At 30.6% G+C, this 24,265-nt stretch overlaps 1 protein-coding gene across 8 annotated transcripts in view; it reads left to right on the top strand.

Annotated features, from left to right (window-relative positions):
* The first annotated feature begins 3,958 nt into the window (after positions 1-3,958).
* LOC135131177 (DNA-directed RNA polymerase I subunit rpa1) overlaps positions 3,959-24,265 on the top strand; it is a 35,578-nt gene continuing 15,271 nt past the window's right edge. For 4 of the 8 annotated variants that reach the window (XM_064058811.1, XM_064058802.1, XM_064058767.1 and 1 more), the window contains exons 1-2: positions 3,959-4,068; positions 12,810-12,938. In XM_064058811.1, the coding sequence (XP_063914881.1) occupies positions 12,834-12,938 (105 nt within the window). In that variant the 5' untranslated portion in view covers positions 3,959-4,068; positions 12,810-12,833. Of the gene's footprint in view, positions 4,069-12,384; positions 12,700-12,809; positions 12,939-24,265 lie in introns of those variants that run through there. The other 4 variants (XM_064058786.1, XM_064058793.1, XM_064058781.1 and 1 more) reach the window with 4 other exon arrangements.

The following is a 24,265-nucleotide window of genomic DNA, read 5'->3' as shown; positions in this document are numbered from 1 at the left end:
GTTACTAGACAGTAAGCTCCTTACACAATTGTTACTTTTTTACCTTTTGAATTATTAATAGAGCAATATGCACACGACTCAATAAACAAGGTGTTTGACATAATGTTTAACACGACTTCTCAAGTTCTTTTACATTTTTTGCAACATTCCATAAAGCACAATTATCTTGAAGTTATTACATGATGCATTTGCCTTTCAAAGATTCTCAGCATTTTTATTATCTTTTATAACGCTACTTTAAAGAATATCCTGATATGTTATACCGTGAAACTGATTTTTTTAACAAGAAAAGTTGCTTAATAACTTTATAACATCGTAAATAAATCCATTTAAATTGCTCAAGACAATTTTTATGATTTAACTGTATGTATACCAGTAAGTTCATCCTCTAAGTAAGTAACTAAGTTCAGAGTAAAAAATGGCACTGATTTCTAAAGATATTTAAGGATGTCACTTCACCTGTCCCGTGCAGAATCAATTTAATCGAGCTTCTGTAAAAAAATTATTCGTAAAATTAAAATAAATGCTTAATTCCATTGTTTCTCTCTAACTAAGGAAAACCTAATCGTGAAAAAATTTATTGTTAAATCTTATATAAGAAAATACGAGAAACATACACGCTCGCTCGTTCATTAGCTTATATAAATTATTCATTTTTAATCTCCATGGTTGTTAAAATTTCTGAACATTTGCTTTACGAAAGAGTACACACAATTCCGTGTCCGTCTTTTAACGAAAACTCAGGTCATTAAAATTTTAGTGTAGATCACATCAAAAAAATTTATACAATTAATTTCACTTGGGAGGAAGCCGAAAACCTTGAAATAGGTCAACTGTTACAACTTTTGATAAATAATGTACAAGAAAGCGCCGCAACTGTGATGTATACATTAACCACCAATGAATGTTTATGCTGCTTTTGCCCGTCCCAAAAAACCGCAATAAAATATTTTTTATGACGCAATTTGTAAAATATTCCTTTTACTTATGCAAATAATAATACTGTGGTTAAAATGGTTTAATAATCGATGTAAATCCTCTTTTAAAAATGAACAAGTTAATTATCATGAAAAATCCTCAACCAGCAATATAATATGAAATAACCGGCAGTGGCACCGCATTAGTTTTTTTGCAACAGTTATGCAATTTTTGTTATTTTATAAATACGTGAAAATAACACTTGTCATTTTAAGAAATTATTTCAAAACTTAACATGCAGTTGTTTTGAAATCTGTGTTTTCCACGGGAAAAGAGATTAAAATACACCTCCAAAAATTATTACCAATTATGGGTGTTTTTTCTTTTGCTTCATACTGCACACTTACTATTACTAACATATGCCATTCTAAAACGACGCAAAGTACGTTAGTTGTGTCACACAATTTAATTACACATACATAGATATTATGAGCCTTTAGCTTCTGAGAATATTAAATTCTAGTTTATTGTGTTGAAGGTCGCCCATAGTGAAGGTCTAAAAATAAATTAATTGTCCCTTCAAATGTCAGCTAAAGACAAATCAATGCATTAACTTGCCACTATATTAAGTAACTGCTTTATTACCTAGAAATATAACAAAGAGTTTTCTCAGACAAAAATAAATAAAAAAATCATATGATGACTTCTGATGATATAAACATTTCAAAATAAAATTAAATAATCACTACATAAGAAACTTGTTAATTTCATATCGTGTGAGAACATTTGTTGGTTGTGGCGAATGAAATTTTCAAATTAATAACACTCCCTACTTGATCACCACATCAACAAGTACAATATTCGCAAGCAATAGAGGCATTTTGCAAACCTTAATTAGTAATTACTCACAGATAACCATTTTTAATAATCACCATTGTTTTAAATGCAAACTAAAAATTTCGAGGTTAAAGTACGTGTAATAGTACATTAAACATATTGCAACCGGCAATTTATTTACATTAAAAATAATAATTAATTATGCTTCCATTAAGTTTGCTTGTTTACTTAATGGTATAGAAACTAAATTTTGCTAACGACTTTTCAACCTAGCGTTGCAAAATGCGTCATTAACACTAAGAGAATAATTGCCGAAAATGAAATAAGTGCACTATTTTGTCAATTTGTGGGAGCAATTCAATAAATAAAAGTAGAAGTGAGCATTTTTCGATTACCTATTTCTGTGAAAAGAAAATTTGACTTTAAATAATTTTAATAATTACTGATAAGTGATAATAGCACCAGTTAGACAGTTCTTAAAATGCCTGTAATTATTGCAATTAAATTTATCTATGCGATAATCTGTAGACAACAATTAAAGCGCAAAGAATTCGTCTAATACTTGGACAAAAATAAATATTATCGGTGAAATTTTAAATTTTTAACTGATCAAATTTTAAAAATATTCAAAAAAATCGAGCATTGTTGCACCTTAAAAATGTTCAATATTATTAATACTTTGAAACTCTGAAAATGATGAATCCATCCAACTTTAACATGGCAATTAGTTTGACGATAAATCGTGCGATAAAATTATGAGTGTATTCTTGCTAATAAAATTTTTATTGTTGTAAACATAATTGTCAAACACCAATTTTGCGATAGAAGTGCCTACAAAATATTTAAAACTTAAACTACATAGTGTCTATAAATAACTGCAACATCGCTAATTTAATTGTTTAAATTTGTCCCCTGCCATTTTAGCCACAACATTTGTTATTAACGTTAAATTTTAAGAAGAGATTCATTTGAAATTTTGAATATATTATGTCGTGTTTTGATAAGGCGGAAATTCAAGACCCTATTTGATGTGACAGTCATTTATAGATAAATTTAACCAATAAATCTTGAAGTAGAAAAAATGCTGAAAAAAGTAAGAAAAGCAAGAAAGATAATAATTATACCAGCAGTTTTTTGTCGACATATCACTGAGATCCTACCTGTTATATAAAAAAACCTGTTATGCAACGAAGAAACAAAGACCGCAAACATTCCAAATGAATTAAAAAAGTTCAAACTTATTATATTTTTACACTGAAACATTTCCATTGTGAAAAAAAACTTGATTTTGGGAAAACCTTTTTTTAAACCTTTTTATTAAATCGCGTTACAACCTTGGCGATAGAAACATGCTTCTTATACTGGGGTCACATTGAGCTATTTGCACATTAACCAATTTGTAGAAAATTCCCAAACGATTTCCTGCGTACCCAGAATGCAAGGCCATTGTCATGGGTGTACGAATACAATACTAACAAAAATGAAGAACCATAAAATTGCAATTATTTCGTTTAACACAAATTTCTGTATAAAAAGACGGAAAACCCAATGAAGCTTAGAGACGACAAAGTAGGTTAATACTTTCACACTTGAATATATCTCACTTTGATTCATTGTGTGCTGTTGACACATCTTACTTGGTTGCAATCCCTTTCTTATTTCAAAGCTGAATAAATCACCTCAAAACTACAATTAAATTCTCGAAACTTTTTTGCGTTTACACTTTAATGTATTTATAGTTATTCATTAAAACCACTCACGTTACATTTCCAAAATAAATGAAGACTCAAAACTGGATACATATGTAATAATTCAACGCACATTTACACTTCATGGTCAATGATATTCGACGGTGCCATTAACCCGGCAACAACAAATTTCCCTGAAAAAAGACTATCAATTTTCTCTCTTTTAAGAACAAAATGACAATAGTCCATTGTAGAAAATGATTATTTTGTTTAAACTCGAAACTGTTTGTTATGGTTGGGAGGAATCCCCAAGACATTGAACCTAACCGAAACTCTATTAGAACGTGGTAGTCATCTGCAAAACTCCTTAAACCAATTTTAATTGCACACACTCCGGGTCTATTATTATGGAAAACCCAACAGACTTTGGCAAAACATGTTCCACTCCAATGAAAATTACAGAATACGATATCATTTCACTGTACGATGGTAGTTGATGGTGGTGGTTTTAAAGAGAGAATGGCGGGAGAAAAGTTGATATTCGATTAGAAAACTCTCGGGTGTTCGGTGTCAGTTTAGTTCTTCCTTCGTGCTTGTGCTGTGTGCATTCGTAACTTTTTTTGCAGTAAGTGACTTCCTGTTTTTTATTTATCTTAACGCAATCTGAAAGAATTTAGTACTCTTTAGAAGGCGCAAGAGCTTAACAGAGTTTTTCTCGCGGTACCACACCCCTTACACTTCGCACATTTCGACAAAACTTATCTAACCTATAATAAGAATTCGTACGTCATAGTACAGAGTTCCTAAAGTTTGTCGCAATAAGAATTAATTGACAGATCATAAATTCCGCGGCGAAAGCTTCGAGCTTGTTTCAAGGTCAGCCGAGTAAGTGGTACCGTTGCCCATCCGTTGGTTATTTGTTTAACTTTTACTACTTTTACCGAACGAAAGGATTAATGTTATAAAAAATTTCTACCGGCTACTCCATCTATCAATTTTTTTTCATAGCAAAAGAAAAATAAAACAGTTCTCCTTTTAAAACCAGTATTTATGAAAAAATAATATTGCTTAACATGTCTAATTAGCACTTAATTGGTAATTGCAATTTCGTCAAATATTAGAGTTGTTCCTTTTACTGAATCTTGGTCACTTGTTGACACTATTCAAATGTCAGTCAACTAATGCAAAATATATTCCAATTTTCCAATTTAAGTACGAACATTTACAGTAATTAGCGAAGGTAGCGTGTGACTACGCATGCCTTAATTAATTCCAAGGGTTACGTAAGACTTAAAGTGAATTTCACTTTTGCTTGCCTTAGAAAAAATAACTTGACCACACGAGAATAAGTTTCCACTAATTCTGGACGAATTTTATTCAAAACTTAATAGTCCATGCTTGCCATTCGAAAGTTCGAACAAGCCTGCCTTAACATAAATGGCCCGTAATTAAATATACAAAAGCAATGGAGTCAGTATTCAGCGAAAGCAGAACTTTGACCTTCCACCTGAAGAGAAGACGTCACGCAATTTTTAAACCTTGACAGAGATTTTATCACAGCATCCCTGTTTCTACGGCAACTGCATACCTTGCCAAGTTTTATTGTACTCGAAAAACCTCATTAATGTGTTAATTGCTTATTTGCATCGACTTTTAATAAGTACTAGTTTTGCGCTTTTTATTTTTTCATTTCTTTTCTAGTTTCGTAATAAACTTGGACTTGGAAACCGATGAAGTGAATGTCATTGCGTTACTTGTGGCTGATGTAAATCGACGAGCATGCAAACCGCACAGAACATGCGAAATTTTTCCAAAATAATGTGCTGTGGTTTATGAGTTTTTTTTTTGTTTTGGGGGTTTACGCGTATCTGAAAATTAACTAATTTCGCATGACGCAGATGTTTCGCCATTTAACTTTCAAATTTATATGCTTTCAGTCATTGTTAGCCAGAAATTACATGTGATTTTCGTTGGCCACATGCCGCCGGCAATTTGCCGGTCGATGTGGACACACCTTCTGCAGATATACGAATATAGCATTGTCTAGTGTCACTGCTAATAAGAAATCATGTGTTTAAATATTATGTGGGTTTTACTTTCTATATTACAATAGGGAAGATGAATTATAATGACATTTAGTTCCTAATTTTACACTTTGTAAGTGTCGTAACTTTTCCGAGATCCTGATTTTTCATTTTACTATAATAAAGTTTCAGAAACAATGTTAAGAAGATAGTTCCAAAAAACAATGAAGCTGTAAAAATTATTTCCACTAAAAAATACCAAAAGGATTTTACGTAATGTCTAGTAGGTTTTTCTGTTATGTGGGCGTTCATTCGTAACTTTAAATTTAATATTTTTCAGTAAACTTTTATTTGAAACAATAATAGGTTAGCAATCCCACCGAGAATGTACTGACGAAATATCATCCAAGTGAAAAGTTTGTGAACAATTTTACGTAACTTTTCTGTTTAATGTCGGAAAAATTGACTTGACGTGGGTTGTTATTTATTCTTTGATATTAATATTATGTGTATATTTGATAATACTCTATTAAAAACAAATCAAATCCTTTTTGAGTCTGACATAACATACATAGATAATTATCAGCCTTAAGTCTTGTAAAACACATTTCGACACCTATTAAGCATTAAGCTAACCAGTTTAAGATACAGATATCAACGCACTATTGCAAGTTCTCTGATATTTTAAAAAGGATGTTTCGTTATGTTCAGTTTCATATCAAATAAATCTAGAAATTTAAACTGTTGCCACATGATTCTTATCTAACACAACAGAAACAGTTCAGTTAATTTTAAATTAAAGTTGATTTTTTCATGCAAACAGGAAAACTACTGACAATCAGACGAAAATACTGTTTTAAGAAACGTAAAATGACTTCTTATATTAACAATTTATTTTTCGTATTTTAGAAATGTGGTTTGTTATATTCAGTTCTAAATTCAAGAAACCCAATGTCCAGTTGTCATAATTAACAAATAATATCATCTAAAAAATCTAGATGTTTTTATGTTTCCTAAATTTCATTTGTTTCAGTTCATTCCATATTTTGTTGCTTTTTCTGAGACTGTTAGATAAATTTTAATTAGATACATATCCATATATAATTAATTAATTACACAGTAGTCTTCACAAATTTTCTAATACAATACATAGCTACTCTAATACAAATTTATACTTTTACACAGTGACAATAAAAATTTAACAATATCAAAAATAATTGCCACTAAGCATTAAAATTCTTGAATAAAATCATTAAATTGTTTGTTAAGATTTTAAATACCACCTGTCCGAGTTCGTTCAACTTGATTAGTAAAGTAAAACACTTTACAGAGTTTAAATTATTTTATTTGTATACACTGGTTTTACCATGTAAAACCAGTACCGTTGCTAGTAACTTTGATGTTTCAACTTTTGCCGTATTTAAAGGCGTCGTAGAAGAAAAGTGAAGAATTGAAGTTGATTATTCCAAAAATTTACCATTTTGGACATGTTTTAAGTTTCTTGTTGTCGAAATAAGTCTACAGATACTAAGAAAAAAGGCAAAATGTAGCGCCGCCCTATCTCAATTGTGATGATTTTTTTTTATTGGTCGTAAGCCAAGGGGACGGCGCTTAACTGCAAAATCCTTATTTCTCTACGAGAAATTAAAAACATGCTTTTGAGTACCTATAATGCTGTTCAAAGAATACTATGTACATGAAGAAAAAAACAAAAGCCGAAGATTAGGCTCCACCCATACCCGCGCCGATCTCAATTCTCAATTGTGATGCATTTTTCATTCGTTGTCAGATTGAGGGGCGGGGCTTAATTGCAAGATTGATATTTGTCTACAAGAATTTACCATTTTAAACATGTTTTAAGTTGCTTGTTTTGAAAAGACAACTACGTATATTAAGAAAAAAGACAAAATATAAGCCCCACCCACCCGCCCTATTTCAATTGGGATGATTTTTTTATAATCGTCGAAAGCCAAAGGATCGGAATTTAAATGCAAAATTATTATTATTTCTCTCTCTACAAGAAATCACCATGTAAGACATTTTTTTATCGTGTTATTCGAAGAATACTATGTATATTAAGAAAAAAATTAAGCCAAAGATTGAGCGCTACCCATAACTGCCCTGATTTAAGTAGTAATGAAGTTTTCATTCGTTGACAGACCTAGAGGCGGAGCCTAATTGCAAAATCCATATTTCCTTACAAAAATTTACCATTTTAAACGTCTTTTAAGTTTCTAAAAATAAAAAGATCATCACAATTAAGATGGGGTGGTTTGGCGGGGTTTTATATTCTGCTTTTTTTTCTTAAAACACATAGTATTCTTTGAACAACACGATTCTCAAAAACATTTCCCCTTGGTTCAGGGTGAATGAAAAAAAATCATCACAGTTAAAATAGGGCTGGTGGGTGGGCTTACAACTTGTCTTTTTTTTTAATATGTGTAGACTTCTTTCACAACATGAAACTTAAAACATGTTTAAAATGAAAAATTTGTATAAGGAAATATCGATTTTGCAATTAGACTCCGCCCCATAATTTCCTTGCAAAATGTTATTGAAATTAAAACGCCACCCCAACGGCGTGTCAACTTTCAACGGCAACGTCAACGGATCATATAAACGACGCATACCTTCGCTGCGTATTTATCTTACAACGACAACGTCAGTGAGAAATAGCAACGTCAGCGACAAATTTATAAATCGACCTTTAGGTTGAACAACACTAAATGTTACGAGAATATCATACATTACCCTGTAACGACGGTCTAGTTCTTCGTAAAATCTATCAAGAGATTATTAATGTTTACTTCCCAAGCGTAAGCGAAAGAAGTATTGTAATGAAGACCGTCGGCCGACTCTCTACTTTTACATTTTCTGGACCTTTCATGACCTCTACAGTACAAAGAAATAAGTCCCCGTTTCAGTCTGGCTGTCTGTCTGTCTGCCGTCCCAATTGTTTATGTAGAGTGGCTCTTCTGTAAGTATTCTCTGGCTGTGCGAGTGAATTGTCGTTGCTACCCTTTGGTTCTTGGTACCCGGGGCAGACAGCCCCCACCGCCCCCCCTTTACGCCGCCACTGGTGTGTACCAAAACACGTGTCGCAGTGTCTGCAAATAAAATAATTTAAACTCTTTAAGATCCGGTTTACAAAAGCTCAGTTAAATATGCGATTAAATTTTTAAGATGGCGTTAAAGTATCATTCATCTGACTGACACTACGCCAATCAGATGTCGCTAGATGCCTCGTTAAATGTGTGATTAACTCAATGTCAGTTAAAATATTCTAGAAACCAGCCTTAAAGTTTTTTACTTTATTAATCCAGTTAACATGGAGTTCAAACAAGTAAACGCCGCATCAATACAAATACTAGAGGAGTTTTTTCATAAATTCTTATTAACTTTTCCAACTATAGGTACATTTACAAATAAAAGTACAATGACCTGAGGACATTGACAATATTATAGCAATTTTTTTCATGCTTAAAAAAGTATTTCAGGATATAATAATGTGAATATGAAAAGAGCGATTACAGTTTAAGTTCTCAGCAAAAATTATTCATTTTTACTACTTCTCCATCTATTAAATTTATTTTAGACAGAAATAATTACCGTGGCTAATTTAAAACATCAAAACAATATTAAGTATGTACATGTACTAAACAAATAATGATTAATTAAGAGCATCACCCTGTTGTCTGTTAATTTAACTTAAGAACAGTGAAGGTTAATGAAAACAAAATAAAGCGTCTATAGTGAATTTGCCGTTTGTCAAAACCTTTTAACAAACAGTTTAAATATGTTTATTATTTCTTTAATGTATAAGTAATTGCTTAATTATGTTTCTGAATTTTATTGAACTTATTCCATATTTTGTGCGTACGCTGTATGTAGTTTCCACTTACTATGGACAACGGTAATTAGATTAGACTTTAGACCACAGCATTAATATTTAATACCAACTATTTTTAGTGTCACGTGTTTGTTGTGTAAGCACACTATAATAGAATGTTTAAATTATGAAGAATATTATAAGCAATATTAAAAAATGAGCAATTAAACTAGCTTACAATTTAATTGCTTTAATTAGACAATTTCACAACTGGAATAAATTATTTTAAAATTAAAGCCCAAGGGGTCTTTTTTTAAATGTTTTTTTTTCGTTTTTGTTGTTTTAAATTACCCTGAAGATATTAGACCTTAAAATCATTGTTAATTTTTTTCTCTAACGCAGTGATATACTTTATTTAAGATAGTCGTCGTTCCGTTTTAAGAGTAAAAGTGCATTTCCTTTTAGTCATCTATGACTAGTTGTCCTAAATTTACTAAATTTTATATTAAAAATTAACAAAAAAATTGAATTCATAATATTTACTTACGTACAAGTTATTAATAAATTTGTTGGTTATAAATTGAAGGATCTTAGTCACAATTGTGGAAAATAAAAAGCTTTGTTTTGATGATTTGTATCACACTTTTCGTTATCGTGTATTATAATCAAAATTATGAATATTTGTACTGAAACACCCAATAAGAACAGTTTAAATATTAAAAAATTTAAAAATGCTCTTGTTTTGAAAGTTCAAGACAACATTTTAAAATCTATCTATTTTCATATATATTTTAAATTACTATAAAAATCATATACCTTACTTTGTTAAAATTTACAGAATAATGCATTCACAATAAAATAAAATATTACAATACGCTATACTTGACGTAATAAATTTTAGGGGGAGTCATATTCCAACATATATGATTTTTTTCAATGGACGAAACTAAATTTGACAAAGTGTTGAATTATGTGTTGCAATTCGAAATTTTATTCTAATGTTTTTCATCCTTGCAACTTAAAACAAAGTATTTGTCAGTGTAAAACAAACATTTGGCGAAAATAAGAAAATTAATTGTTACAAAAAGACAGCCCTTAAGGGAACCTTTAAATTCCTCCGTGTTAATTGGTAGGTTCACCTTGCTCGACAAAAATTCTAAAACAATCTGTTCGTAATGTTCATTAGAAGTAAAAATTTGTATACGAAATAGGGAACTCGTTAAAAAACAATGAAGTGGAAAATATAGTCGTATTGACAAAATGAATACAAATGTTCCGTTCGTCACTTTTTGAAGTTACAATTTTAATTTTTTAATTAAAATTATACATAATGTATATTAATAAACATAGAACGCCTCTTTCAGCTTAAGCATTGTTTAATGATTGTAAAGGAATTTTGAAACTACATTGTGTTATTCATGCGTAAATGGTTATTGTTCATTTCACATAACTGTTACATAACACACTTTTATATAGTGATTTTCAATAAAAATAAATATTTGGGGATCGTAACAGATTACGAAAAGGATGTTGAAAATAAAAGTGATAGAATTATAAAGTTGCTGTAATTTAAATTCTTAACGTTACCCAAAGTTTTATTAAAATTTTAAAACGTGTTACGATAGCTAATACATTATTTTCCCCGCGTCATCGAACATCGCCGCTCCACGATAAAGCGTTATTGTTAAACTTAAATAATACATTGCCGCAGACAATCCAATCAGTTAATAGCAGAAAAGCATTTATCCTTTGTGACGCTTACTGAATTAATGTGATACGATAAAAATTCTACACTTTTTGCTTTGTACCATGTAGCAGTCTGAGAGTTCAAGAATTGTCCAGATTATCTTGTGATGAGCAGCACTCCAAAGTTGCCATGAATTTTCAAACAAGAATGTTTAAATATCGCTTGCATACGTGTCCAAGAAATGGAGTATAATAATCATTCTGGAAATGCAACTAAATCGGGTTTTAATAGTAGAATGTGAACGTTTTAAGGAAGTCATCTGATACGATTTTAGAAAACTGTTTGCATAAAAACAGTACTGCGACAAGAAATAGCACAACATGGTCTTCCTCATTTAATCTGACGGCACTGATAGTGTCCACTTTCAACGCCATAAACAACTTTATTACCATATTACTGTGAAAAGCTGCGTGATTTATTAATTAGCGTGGTCAAATAACTCTGACCACTCTCACTCGTCCAAGGCCTACCCCAAGGGTCAACTGTGACCACTTTTTATGTTTCCATAATAAGTTGCAGCAGAATTTTAACTAAACACTTAACTAGAATCGCGTATTTAAATTAATAAAAATTTGGTCTACTATAGAAAGTAGATTTTCGCAATCGAAAGTTGAAAATGGTCATAACAAGAATACATTGGCGATAACAGTAAATGCAGCTTTATTATGTGATGTTTTTCAAGATGCAAGCAAGTCCAGTTGAGTCCAAACTGATACACATATTTCAGGGTGTGCCACTTTCACTTGCAGTATTGCTGGATTTTCTGGTAGTGTTACTCTTGCATCGTCGTATTGATTGATTCGATTATGTAAAAGAGTGGCGAAACCAAGAAAAAAGAATACATACGGAATTTTCATAAACTACATAGCAGTATGTTGTTTCTGTTTGCGTGATAGCAGTTGCCATTCTCTTGTGATTAACTAGTGCTCATACAAATAAACTGTGATAATAAATGCTCCACTTACCACAAGTTCTGATGTAAGATCATGTACTAACGATGAATCAAGCTGAAAGTAATGTACTCTTAATTAAGCAAGTAAACTCGGATGCAATGTAATTTTTATGTAAATTTAAAAAATAGTCCCTTTTTTAGTTTAACAGATCGGTGTCGCAAGACCGATAGTCCTTGTCTTACTAACATTTGTGTAAAAACCATCTAATACAATGCGATGCTCATCCTACAATTACGAAATAATTGAAGTTATTTTAAAGTAATTCTTGCATGAAAAAATCGTTAATTAGACGTAGTGTGTCGACGATTGCCTTACGTAGTTTGGACTACGTATGATCGTCAGTTTATGGGTCTAGGTCTCCTTGTAGATTTCAATGATAACTTCTCTGTCCCTCCACAAAATTTTACCGCACCAGCTAGAAAGCGTAGAGAATCCGATCAATTTAGTTGGGGAATTTTTCGAGTCAACATCTAAAATTTGGCATACGAGTAAATTGCGTAACTTGTGTCCCAGTGCAGTGTGAGACAATCAAAGGAGCGAACAGCGAAAAGTGAAAGGACCTAGGCTTGTATAATATTTGATTTTTACTTGGTTCTTGTATTTGTTAACGCAATTGAATGGCATTAGTGCATTACTGCATGTGGCCATTTACTACACGCGTGTTTTTTACGTGATTCTTGGCAAATTTCTTAACTTTGTCTACGTGAGTACTAAAAACTTTCAGATTGTGACCCCCCTCAGGGCAGGTTCAAAGTTGAAATCGTCCATATAATATGTAAATATGCACAACTAATTCTTTTTCTTTGTTTTCAGAAGTGTTAACCTAGTCTAGTCAAAATGAAGTGTATCGTAAGTACCGCGTGTGTTTTGAGTGTTTTGGTTGCTGTTAGTTTCGCTGCTCCGTATTTTCCTGCACAGTTTTCGGCGTCCTCTAATCTCCAGGTCAGTATTACACAACGGATTTCTACTCATTTTCATGTTTGTCTTTCTACATCTCATGCGATTAACGACTTGCGCGAAATATTTCAGCCATCAGTTTCGATTGCTTTTAAATGCGATTATTCATTGTAAACATGTTGAGACGACGAGGAATGCATTTTAATACCCTGAATCGAAAGTTGCGTTGCAATATCTCAAGTAACAATGGGACATTAACATTGAGAGTGCAAAAGTATAAGCTTATGCGAACTCAAGGTTGTAACTAGAAAAATATGACGAAATATTTATCCCATGTATATTTTGGACAACATTTACGTCAAACGAGAGAATAATAAGTTCTTCGTATAACGTAAAACTGTAAAACTACATTCTGAATACCACAAAGTACTTAACTTTCACTGCTTTAATTGTTAGACGTTCGGATGAAGAAAAGCACATTGTCTAAGTTTTAACTGTTATTCATTTTAACTTGCAAAGTAATGAGTATCTTATGTATTTGACTATTAGCGTACCAATTTTTTTACAGTCACAGTGTTACCAAAGTTAAGTTCAAACACATATTCATATTTTTTCTTTCGTGTTCTTAGTGTCATGGATCACAAATTTTCTTTGGTAACAACTAAAGACATTTAAATACTGACTAACTTTCATTATACTGTAATTTACGGGACCATTATCTAATACAAAAATTTGTTAATTAAGACTTCATGGAACTTTCTTATACGGAATGATAAACATCAAACAAATAAACTTGTACAATAAACTTATGAAAACTTCAAACTAAACAGCTGTTGTTGTGTTTCTACTTTAATATATTGACGTGTCCATGTACGAAATTTTTTCATATAAAATGAGTAATACAACTTTTTATTATGCACGACACTCTCTAATGATGACATGTAATATGTCGAAATCAGTTGACAAATGGAAAAATTGTTTTCTTTCTAGATAAGTATGTTTTGCAGTATTACAACAATAAATGATTGCATCCGTCTGCAAGATAATATCAATAGGTTGTTTAACTGGTCAAACCGTAATGAATTACTGGTTAATAAAAAAAAGTGTTTTGTGAAATCTTTCTATAGAAAGCTAAACCCTATAGCCTATGACTATAACATTGATGGATTTGTACTACAACGGCCTGAGCATATTTGTGATCTTGGGGTCACCTTTGACACAAAGTTAAGATTTGACAAACACATTGAAGTTATCACATCCAAAGCTTATAAATCTCTTGGGCTTGTTATCCGAAATTCCAGTTTTATAAAAGAAAAAGACATTTTGCAACTTCTTTTCTACACCTATGTCCGATCACGTTTGGAATATTCATCACTTGTGTGGTATCCTATCTATCAAGTCGACATATCATCTTTGGAAAAGATTCAACGTAGATTCCTGAAATTTCTATGTTTCACTAATGATGGTGCCTATCCTCCACAAGGGTTCCCAAATGATTTACTATTACGACGTTTCCATATTCAAAGTTTATCTTGCCGCAGATATGTGACTTCTATTATTATGTTATACAATCTAATACACGGACGAGTAAAGTGTGATGATCTATTACTGCTTCTAAATTTTAGAGCACCTACAATAAATTTAAGATGTAATTCTGTATTTCAAATTCCAATACCAAGAACAAATGTTATGAGATCATCGCCTCTGTATCAAATGCTTAACAACTACACAATTATAGAGACCGACGTTGATATCTTTTGCTGCTCTATTAAAAACATTAGAAGATTTTTTGCATTGTAGTGTTTGTATCTATGCATGTTATTTTCCTGTTTTAAATATATTGTCTTTCATTAATTGGGCCTCAGCCTGTCGAAGGACTATTACTAATAATAATAATAATAATAATAATAATAATAATAATAATACTTATAATAATAATGCATATCATTACTTGGTCTTAGTACCCGTAATGATAGAAGTCTTGCCTGAATGCCGGTCATTTCCGGGTCAGTGGTGGGTCTTAACTTAAAAAAATGGAATTGACTGACATTACCAACATTAACATAATATTAAAATGAACGAATTGAATGAAGTTTCATTGTTTATTTAGTTGGAGATCAAAGTGAAGCTAAAAAAAATAATTGCAATTGGAATTTTGTCACTCTACATAGAAGCATCTAAAAAATACAGAAAACAGATGGAAAGTCATTTTTAAACTACCTGAACTGTTTTAAAGATATGTTACATAATTCTTTATATATGCATAACTTCAAATATTGAAAAAACTCACGCATATTAAGAGAATGTTCACAAAAAATATGTCAATGGAGTTATTTGGCATCATTTATTCAGTAGTTGTTTCTGCATACATAAATTAAAGTTTATAAGATTTCTTTTGGTGATTTTAAAAATAGATAATTAACTCTAATTTTTAATAACAGTTCTTTAATACTAATATTTTGTGTCCTAATATATTTTACTTAAATATCACACTGCAAAAATTCAGTAAATTATATATAATTGATACATCAACGTATATTCCTGAATTCACATTAAAAAAATTATCATTAGCATTAAACATTCCACAACCTAACTTATACAACACATATGCAGTGCTTATAAAATGTTGGTTAACCAAGCGGGCTTCGCATTAAACGCTTCCTTCTGATGAAACTGGTTTAATTAAGTACTAATTTATCGAATGTTAAAATTCTGCAGCTCTACTCCTGTTTATTGCTTAACTTTCCTTAGATGCAAATAAGACAAAATTGATAACAATAATAAAAAAGTTCAAACAAAAATTGTAAGACAAAAATTTATGAAGTGAAAAATATTACACAAAATTGTTATCGAGTTATTTTAAAAATTAAGATCAACATGTATTTGATAAAATAGAAGATTTTGCGTGATATACTCACAAAGTTTGAAAATACGAGTTATTACAAAAGCAAAACGCGCCCAGAGCGGTAATGAATGGCAAGAGTGAATGGTAAGTACATACATTAAAGGAATGGTGTATTTGAAAAAACCTTCTCAACTAAATCTTTTTTTTCCAGAAGAAGAATGACACTCTATATGTTTATCTTAAACCAGACGAAAATTAATAAGCACTTCCAGAAATTTAAGCAAGCACTTACTTTTTAAAGATGTGACAAATACTTAATTAAAAGCAGCAAATAATGTTTTAGATCTATCAAGAGAAAGGTTATTTGCGGCACCAAGTTTCTAGGTTGCTCACGAAATTGGAAAAAATACGTTATATGATCCACAAACAAGTTTAAATTTGGGCTTTGAAATGCAATAAATACATACATCGTTGATATAGATTAAGAAGAGAGTAGAAATTGTGATGACTTATTATAATCCACTGTGATAATTTAAATTTTATTATAAAGTCGCACTCAGTTTTTAAATATTAAAGCAATTATGATCTAATAAAATAGAACTTACAAATATTATAAAAATAGTACTTATTCTCACTCTGGTTTACTTTAAGTGGTGGTTGATCAAAGTTTTATTTTGATATTGTGCTGCCAAAGTTCCGACATGTTCACGGTTGTGGGGATAACAACATGTTTGACTTAGTGTTAAACATTTTGTCAACATTTACACTCCAATTAATTTCACAAAGTTTTTACTAAATTCATAATCTAGGAAGCTTGATAAAAAGCAATCGCACGAGTAATCAACCGCATTCCCTTTTTGTCAAAAGTTTGGACATTCAAATTTCACACTTTGACAAAAAAAATTACTGTTCTCATCCCTCATAGTAATTGACAGAAGCCTCAGCTAATTTTTTAAGAGCGTATAACAACGATTGCGCCAAATGCGAAACATAGTTGCATCAATTTCTCATGTGGACCTTAAGTTTATTTAACTTTAATAACATTAATTTCTAATTTATTTATACTTTTATTCCATTCTAATTTTTTATTAAATAATTCTTGTAACACTTTTCCATAACATTGGTGAAAAAACAGAGAAACTCAAGCATAAAATTGAATATTTGCAATTAACGTTAATAGTGTCACAAAAGTTTTAAATTATTTCAAGTTCATTTGATAGGTGAAACTATTATCTGACACATTTAAACAATTAGAAAATAACATTTAATTTTATTTAAATAAAAAATCCTTCATTGTATGCATCTTAATTTTGCACCGTTGAAGTTAAACCATTTTGGAATTATTTTAAACTTTAGCAATTGAAATAAAAATTCGGCAAAATCTTAACAGAAAACTGAAGGCTCTCAAATGTCATCAGAAGCGCATTTTATTGATCTCAGTCTCGCAACCGTAAAATGCATAATTTTCCATATTATTATAAATTTCAACGTCCAAATTGTAATATGCAAAAAGAAAATGGAAAGGCTGCACTTAAAATAACATTTGAAGACACAGTTAGTCTGATTAATGTAAATATTATAGATTTACACTAAAAAGTACAAAAGTTTAAGATTAAAGTAAGCTTATTATTTTTGTTTTTATTCACAGTATTTATGTATACAAAAAACATTCCACTTCACTGTTTCACCCCTGGCATATGCATTATTTAACAAATCGTTATCATTTTCATCATATATGTCATAAACTACAGCATCGATATTTCGTGGTACAATCACAAAATTAATTTTCGGCAAACCTCTATTTGAATAGCACTTCATTTTTAAATCACGAAACTTCGTATCTATCACTCTCTACATGCATATTCCCGTTCCAGTTTTTTACAATTTTCTATAATCCATATTTCAGGAAGTTAAGTGCACGCAAATAAAAATGCAGACACGGAAGTCTGTGTTCACTTGATGATAATTACATATTACTCACGATAAGTAGCTACCACACGTACAAGTCATAAAATTATCTCCTCTTAAAAAATGTACGCTAAACCATCCCACTCTCTTTAGCCCTGGGCTACTCCACGTCACAACAATTACTCCAGCAATTATTTAAAATTTCTGCCAAAAAATTCACTTTCGAACACATCGATTTAAGAAGTATGCAATTAAAGAAAAACAAAATCAAATTCTAACTTTCTTTTCGTGCATTTAATTTTTCGTAACATCGCCCATTTCTTCGGGCACCGAATCGTTCTTCATTTGTTACGTTTAGCAGTCTTCGATGACTATCAGAGTGCACTACAAGGTCGAAGAAAGTGAGTGAAAGTAAAGAAAAGTCGCGTCATTTAGCATCTTGATGTATTAGGTGTTATATCACAGCCTAGCGGATGTTGAATTCGCGTGAGCTGCAGCATCTCGGAATTAACACGGAACTTAACTAGTCATCCTTGTTTTGGGGCAATTATAAAAGTAAAAATGTGACAAAACAATAATAATGATAATGACCTTTTACAACGGAAGGATCTTGTTTTGTAAACAATGGAATTGGCCAGATGACGATATGATGATCTTATTGTGATAAATATGAGCCGCTAAAATGGTGAATCGGTTAAGTGGTGGAAAATGCACTTTCTAAACGCGCGTCATTACAGGAAGAAAGACGGATGCTGGTGGAAATAATTTTTTATTGTTTTTTTTTTTATTTAAATGTGTAAAAGAGAATGATTTACAATCAAATGGAACTACCCGATAGATTCAGGTCATTATGTTACACAAGAGACGGTCATTTGCATTTGTTCTACTTCTAATCTGTTCTTGACTAGATTCTTTATAAATGTTATTGCTTAAAAGAAATATGTCGCATTTTACGTAAAAGTACCCATTGAAATTTCTCATTTTCAAAATTAACCCAACGATAAATTTATTCTACTGGTTTTTGATTTCTGCCGATGCATTACAACTTTATATAGATATTTAAAATTTAAATGATGATATCTACCAATATTAAAAACTATCAGTGACTTTAAACTTTAACAGCGTCAAATAAATATTTCAAAATTATTCTTAAAGTTCAGATCTGTGAAAAATTGTTTAGCTATATGACCGTTTTCTTTAAATGTCATTGTTGAATATTTTGTAGACTTTATTCTAAACATGTTTAATATACAAAAATAAATGAGAGATATGCATTGTACGGAAATTACGTGGTTTACCGCAAGAATTGTTTATTAAATTGCAAAATCAATTTTTCCGAAACAACTTATATATCGTAGTAGACATTATATAAGTTTTAAAAAAGTAACAAACAATGTTTCCTATCACGGTTTGTAAAGCTTCACAAACATATTTTTTAGACAACATATATAAAAGACATAAGTTTCGATTAACTTAAAAATACCGAAAATACAGATGTTTTAAAAAAAAATTGAAATTTCTGTTTCTAAGCTTGATTTAATATTTAATAAATCATCTTAGCTACTGCTAGATTTTTTCTTGTTAAGGGTTTTCCAATTTTTGTTTTTTTTAATTTATAACAGAGTAAAAACTATCAATAACTTTAATTTTTGTTGATAATAATTCACACACATCAGTACTTTCAAGTTCAAATCAATATTTGAAAAAATCCAGCCACCAGTAAAATTCTCTATACACTGATTTTAGTTATTTGAAAGAACTATTATAATACTTACTTTGTTTGGGTTTAATTTTCGCAAAAAAAGTCTAGTTACTGCATTGTTAATAGTCTTTGCCAAGTAATCAATTTTAAAATTTATTCAGCCATGTAGAAGTGCACAAAATGGCTGCAGTTGAATATTTAAGATATTATTATGTAAGTCAACATTTTAATAGTTAAACAAATAGGTACCTCTAATGTGATAGAAATATAGCAACATAACTGATTGCAAATTCTCACCCTAGCAGTAAAATTTTGCCGCCTTTATTCTTTTGTGACTTTAACTACCTACCAAGTCTTGTGAGTGTCAGCATTATTAATTTTGTGTGCGGGAAATTTAATATGTTAACCGTCAAAAGGAACCCTAAGTTTTATTAATAGTCACGCCAGAATCTTGCCACAACAACCTTCAATGAAATTAAATTCAATCAATAAGTTCATTCAGTATCTTTGTAAGTTTTGTTGATAATTATGTCGAAATATTATAGAAGCAATTAATTTGAAGACTGAAAAATTACCTCAAGCATTAGAAAAAAATATACTCTGAAATAACGACGATATTATACAACTCATTCACATGACTAGTTGTCACTTTGAATACGTGTAGTACATATGTTATACTTTTTCTATAACTTCTTTCTTATCTAACATAAATAACTATATTTCTTGTTTTTTAACAGCTTCAGCCTTTATATTCATATAGATGCAAATTCAAAATGAATTAAATAAAATAAAAAAACCTTTTCGCAATACATTTTACATATTTATAAACATCAAGGTGAGATTTCAAAAAACCGCATGTACTAATTATATCTTTAAATAGTTCCTAGAAGCCTTCACTTAAACGATTCTTCGTTAGCTTCTCTTTAAACTTTTGATGGTTTATCTCTTAATATATCGCCGCTTTAATTTCCCCCTTTTTTTAAACTGACGAGAATCAAATTTGAAAGATTACGTTTTCAATAGCTAATTGCTAATTAGTCGTTGTGGAAATTTGGTTAATGATGGAGTAAAGCGAACTCATGCTGATTTAATGAGGAGCTACGAAGATTGAGAACGATTTATTTTATTTTATCGTTAATTACGATGTAAATCTGACAGTGACAAATTAAACTTTAATTTTATCTCTCTTTTGCGCCAGCTTTAAATAAAGCGGATCAATCTTTCTAACAATTTTCGAGAACTTGACCGATTGATTTTTTTTTCTGTGAGCACTGTTTATTATTTGCTTTCTTTTTTATTCAAATATTAACATCTTTTATAATTATTCTTACGTAAATCTAACTTGCTTTTTGAGTATATATTTGCAGTTTACTGCAAGTCTTGCATAATTTTCGTTAATGTAAATTAGAAAGAAAAAGTGACAAGTGGTTCGTAAACAAGTAACACTTTGCAGATTTATTTACGTAGGCACAGTTACATACCTAAAGTAGTGAAGAAACTACAAATTTTAATCAATAATTTTAATTTGTTATGATGTATCTAATGTAAGTAACTTCACCGCAGGTAATTTTTTATGATTTGTGACGTTATTCTCGCGACCTTTGTGTATGAGTAAAATGAAAAATCATTTGTTACTAACGAAGTTTTATAATTCTTACTAATTTATGAACTGAAGTGAGCATTACATAATGTTCTATAGCATAATTCCGGCTAACTTTCATCTAGTTTGATTAAAATTCAACATTTATTAAGCATGTGAAAGACCGTGGCCCAGATACGAGTTTCCCAAAATAATCCCTCATAAAAATGTATTTATGCACAATTAGCAACATTTCCTACTTGTATTTACGGAAGTTGTAAGTGATTCTCTTTCAACATCAGAAAAAAAGACTCAAACGATAAAATTTTCCAAAATGTGTAAACTCGTAGTTTGCTTTTTATGAAAGTTAAAACCCTACACATTCTCCACCTACAGGTGTCTTATTACATTTCTCTTTTTGCGGTTCCACTCTTAAAAATGATTACGAAACCGTACAAAAACTAATAAGACAGTCAACGGAAATTCTCCTCTTTTATTTGCATTGGTATGTTCGCATTAGTCCTTGCAGAACAATTAATTCAGGATAATGTGGTGAAATAAATCACACTTAGTATACCCACCTGAAATGTCGCGTAAATTGTCTAATCATAATTTACAGTAGCTCCCAAGGCTCAGTCAATTACAACGATAATAATTAAACTTACCATCGGCATAGCTCTAGAGAACAGAATTTTTGCCCTGACAAGTAGAATTGTAAGAATGCAAATCGGCTAACAGGCACGATTTGTTAACTGACGTTTTAAATAGAATAAGCAATTTTTTAAACGTACATTTGTAAACGTTTTATGAAATTAAGCTTTAATTCACACAACGTTCATTTCACATTGTTGTAGAAATATTTAATAAATTTCTTACGAATAGTAAAGTATAATAACGACTATTAATCTACATAATTATATTCCACTCTCATGTACTACGTTTCTTTACACAGGAGCAGCCAACCACGTTTTTGTTATTAACTGCATTGTTGTAATAGCAATTAGTTGCAAAAACTGGAACAAATTAACCAAATCAAATTAATAAAAACATTTACCTTGTTACTTTGTGCAATGCACTTCCGACATGCAGTATCGAGTTAGCAAACAGAACAGAAAAAGTTTCTGCAACTGAACTTGACTTTGTTATTTCTTTTGCTCGTAGCTGCAGTGCATATTAAAAGCTAAATATAAATAGTTACAAAACGCGGAAAATATTTCAGACGCTTGTTCATGTTTAATTAATTTATCTTATACAGCGCAATGTCAAAACAAAATAACAAATAACATAACCAAATAATTATATTCCAAAAGAAATTGACGCTTTTCCTTCCTTGAGTGTCTCCGGTTAGTTCTGCAGACGAAACAAGCTGTTCTCCTACAACAAATTCTTCGCTGTAAGTAGACCATAAACACACGGAAAGTTGATTTTCAAAGAAAACGAGAATCTTTGCCTTCTGATATTTCTTACTTTCTTTCGTAAATATCAAACGTTTTTGTGTTCTTCTTGTATTGTGACCTAGACAATGAAATGAAAAATCTAGGCTAATGTCGAAAAGATTTTGATTCAGAGTTTAATTTGACTAGTGCTATATTGAGTAACAATAATTTAGTTTATAAAAGTATAGTAGAGTCCTTACTTTGGGAGACAAAATTTCAATATGTGTACAAATTTAACATGACATAGGCATCGGAAGAGGTTCAGACTAGTGCTTTCTTAAATATAACATTGAGATAAAAAAAAATGTACAACAGTTGAGACCCACTGACTTAACAGTTTTTAAAAATAAAAATAAACAAAAGAAAAATATAATAAAAACAAAAGTAATATGAAAATAAGAACATCAATTATTTTTAATAGGGGAGACATCGCATGCATTCAAAGACAAATTATGTTGTATTTTGTTCTCAAGATTATCATCAGCAGCTATGAAATTTATTAAAGATAATCCTAATAACTCTAATAAATTGCATGATTGTAATGAACTAGTTTATAATGCAAAGAGCTGAGATGTTACAAATCAATAAATATAATGCAAACAAGGTTGCACTTAATGTTAATGTTTCGTCGTTGGGTTTTTTTGAGAGATTAAGACATATCTGAAAGAAAAAGGAGTGAGTGTAACTTAATATTTTACAAATTATCTAACTCCAATTTTGTGCAATTTATGTATTTCCTAACTTTGATTCCTCTGACCTAGAATTATTATTAAGTGGACCATAAATGCATTTATTACTGATTGAGACTTCTGTGCGCCGCATTCCGTATTGATGATTCAAGTAATGGTGAGAAAACTTCTAGCTTGCAAAAGTTTTATGATAGTACCTACTTTATTTTTACAACCCAATGCTATATCTGCCACTTAACACATGTATTAGTTTTAAAATTTTCATATAGTGATGATATCAAAATTGACACTAAACATTGTAATTCAGCTATTGTACCTGAGGATTCATATCCATCAAATTTTGTCAATTTAGAATTGTTAATATTACAGATTATAAATTTTTCCAAGTTAAACTATGTGCTACAACTTTCATAAAGTTATAATGCCACAGTTTTATAAAAATCTTTTTAACACTTACCTAAATAGCAAAGCTTTCGGATTCTGGAATTTCGTAATTTTAAAAAGCGAAGATATAGGATTCCTAACTGTACGATAGACGAGTTTACATGCAATTTATTCGCTTTTTGGTTAAATCAGGAATTAAAACGCCTACCCATCCTTATCATAGAATCAACACAGTTTGGCAGCACTAAGTTAGAACTAGACCGAATAAATGTCACATACTGATTTTTCAAAAGTTTTATTCAATTCGATATACTACGTTTATATCTCTCTCTATCTCCCAATATCTTTGTTGCAATAAATATGTTCTTATATTAAGGATAATACCAACTATTTTTCCTGGAATGGTTTAAATCTTCTCCATTTAGATCTGGTTCAAACCCTCGATCTTTACTTCTTAACTTATTAATCTACGGTTTGCTACGATCATTTAGATGTTCTGTACTGGTCTGTACTGATGGTCTTAATTTTTTTAGAGTTTATCAATTCGATTGATGATTCTATTAAGATTAGGAAAACATTCATTGTCCAAAGTTTCTCTCAAAACTTCTTGCTAAGAAGATTTAATAAATCACGGTTATTATCTAGATGCGGAAATACCTACACCATTCCCAGAAGTTGTAGTTTTACAGACTGCATAGAATCAGTTTCTGTGTCAGTAAACAGATATGAGTTATTTTTAATTTTTACCGCTTTCACAAAGTTTTAGAATTTCCTAGTTGGACATTAAAGTATATTATTGCTCTTGTTATTGTTAAACGACCACCATTAT

Source organism: Zophobas morio, unplaced genomic scaffold (assembly GCF_036711695.1).
Source record: "Zophobas morio isolate AGI-343-1 ecotype UQ-CSIRO unplaced genomic scaffold, CSIRO_AGI_Zmor_V1 ptg000002l, whole genome shotgun sequence".
In the NCBI taxonomy this organism is placed as follows: domain Eukaryota; kingdom Metazoa; phylum Arthropoda; class Insecta; order Coleoptera; family Tenebrionidae; genus Zophobas; species Zophobas morio.
Note: the sequence above shows the minus strand (reverse complement) of the source record. Positions and strands in the feature narration are given on the sequence as shown.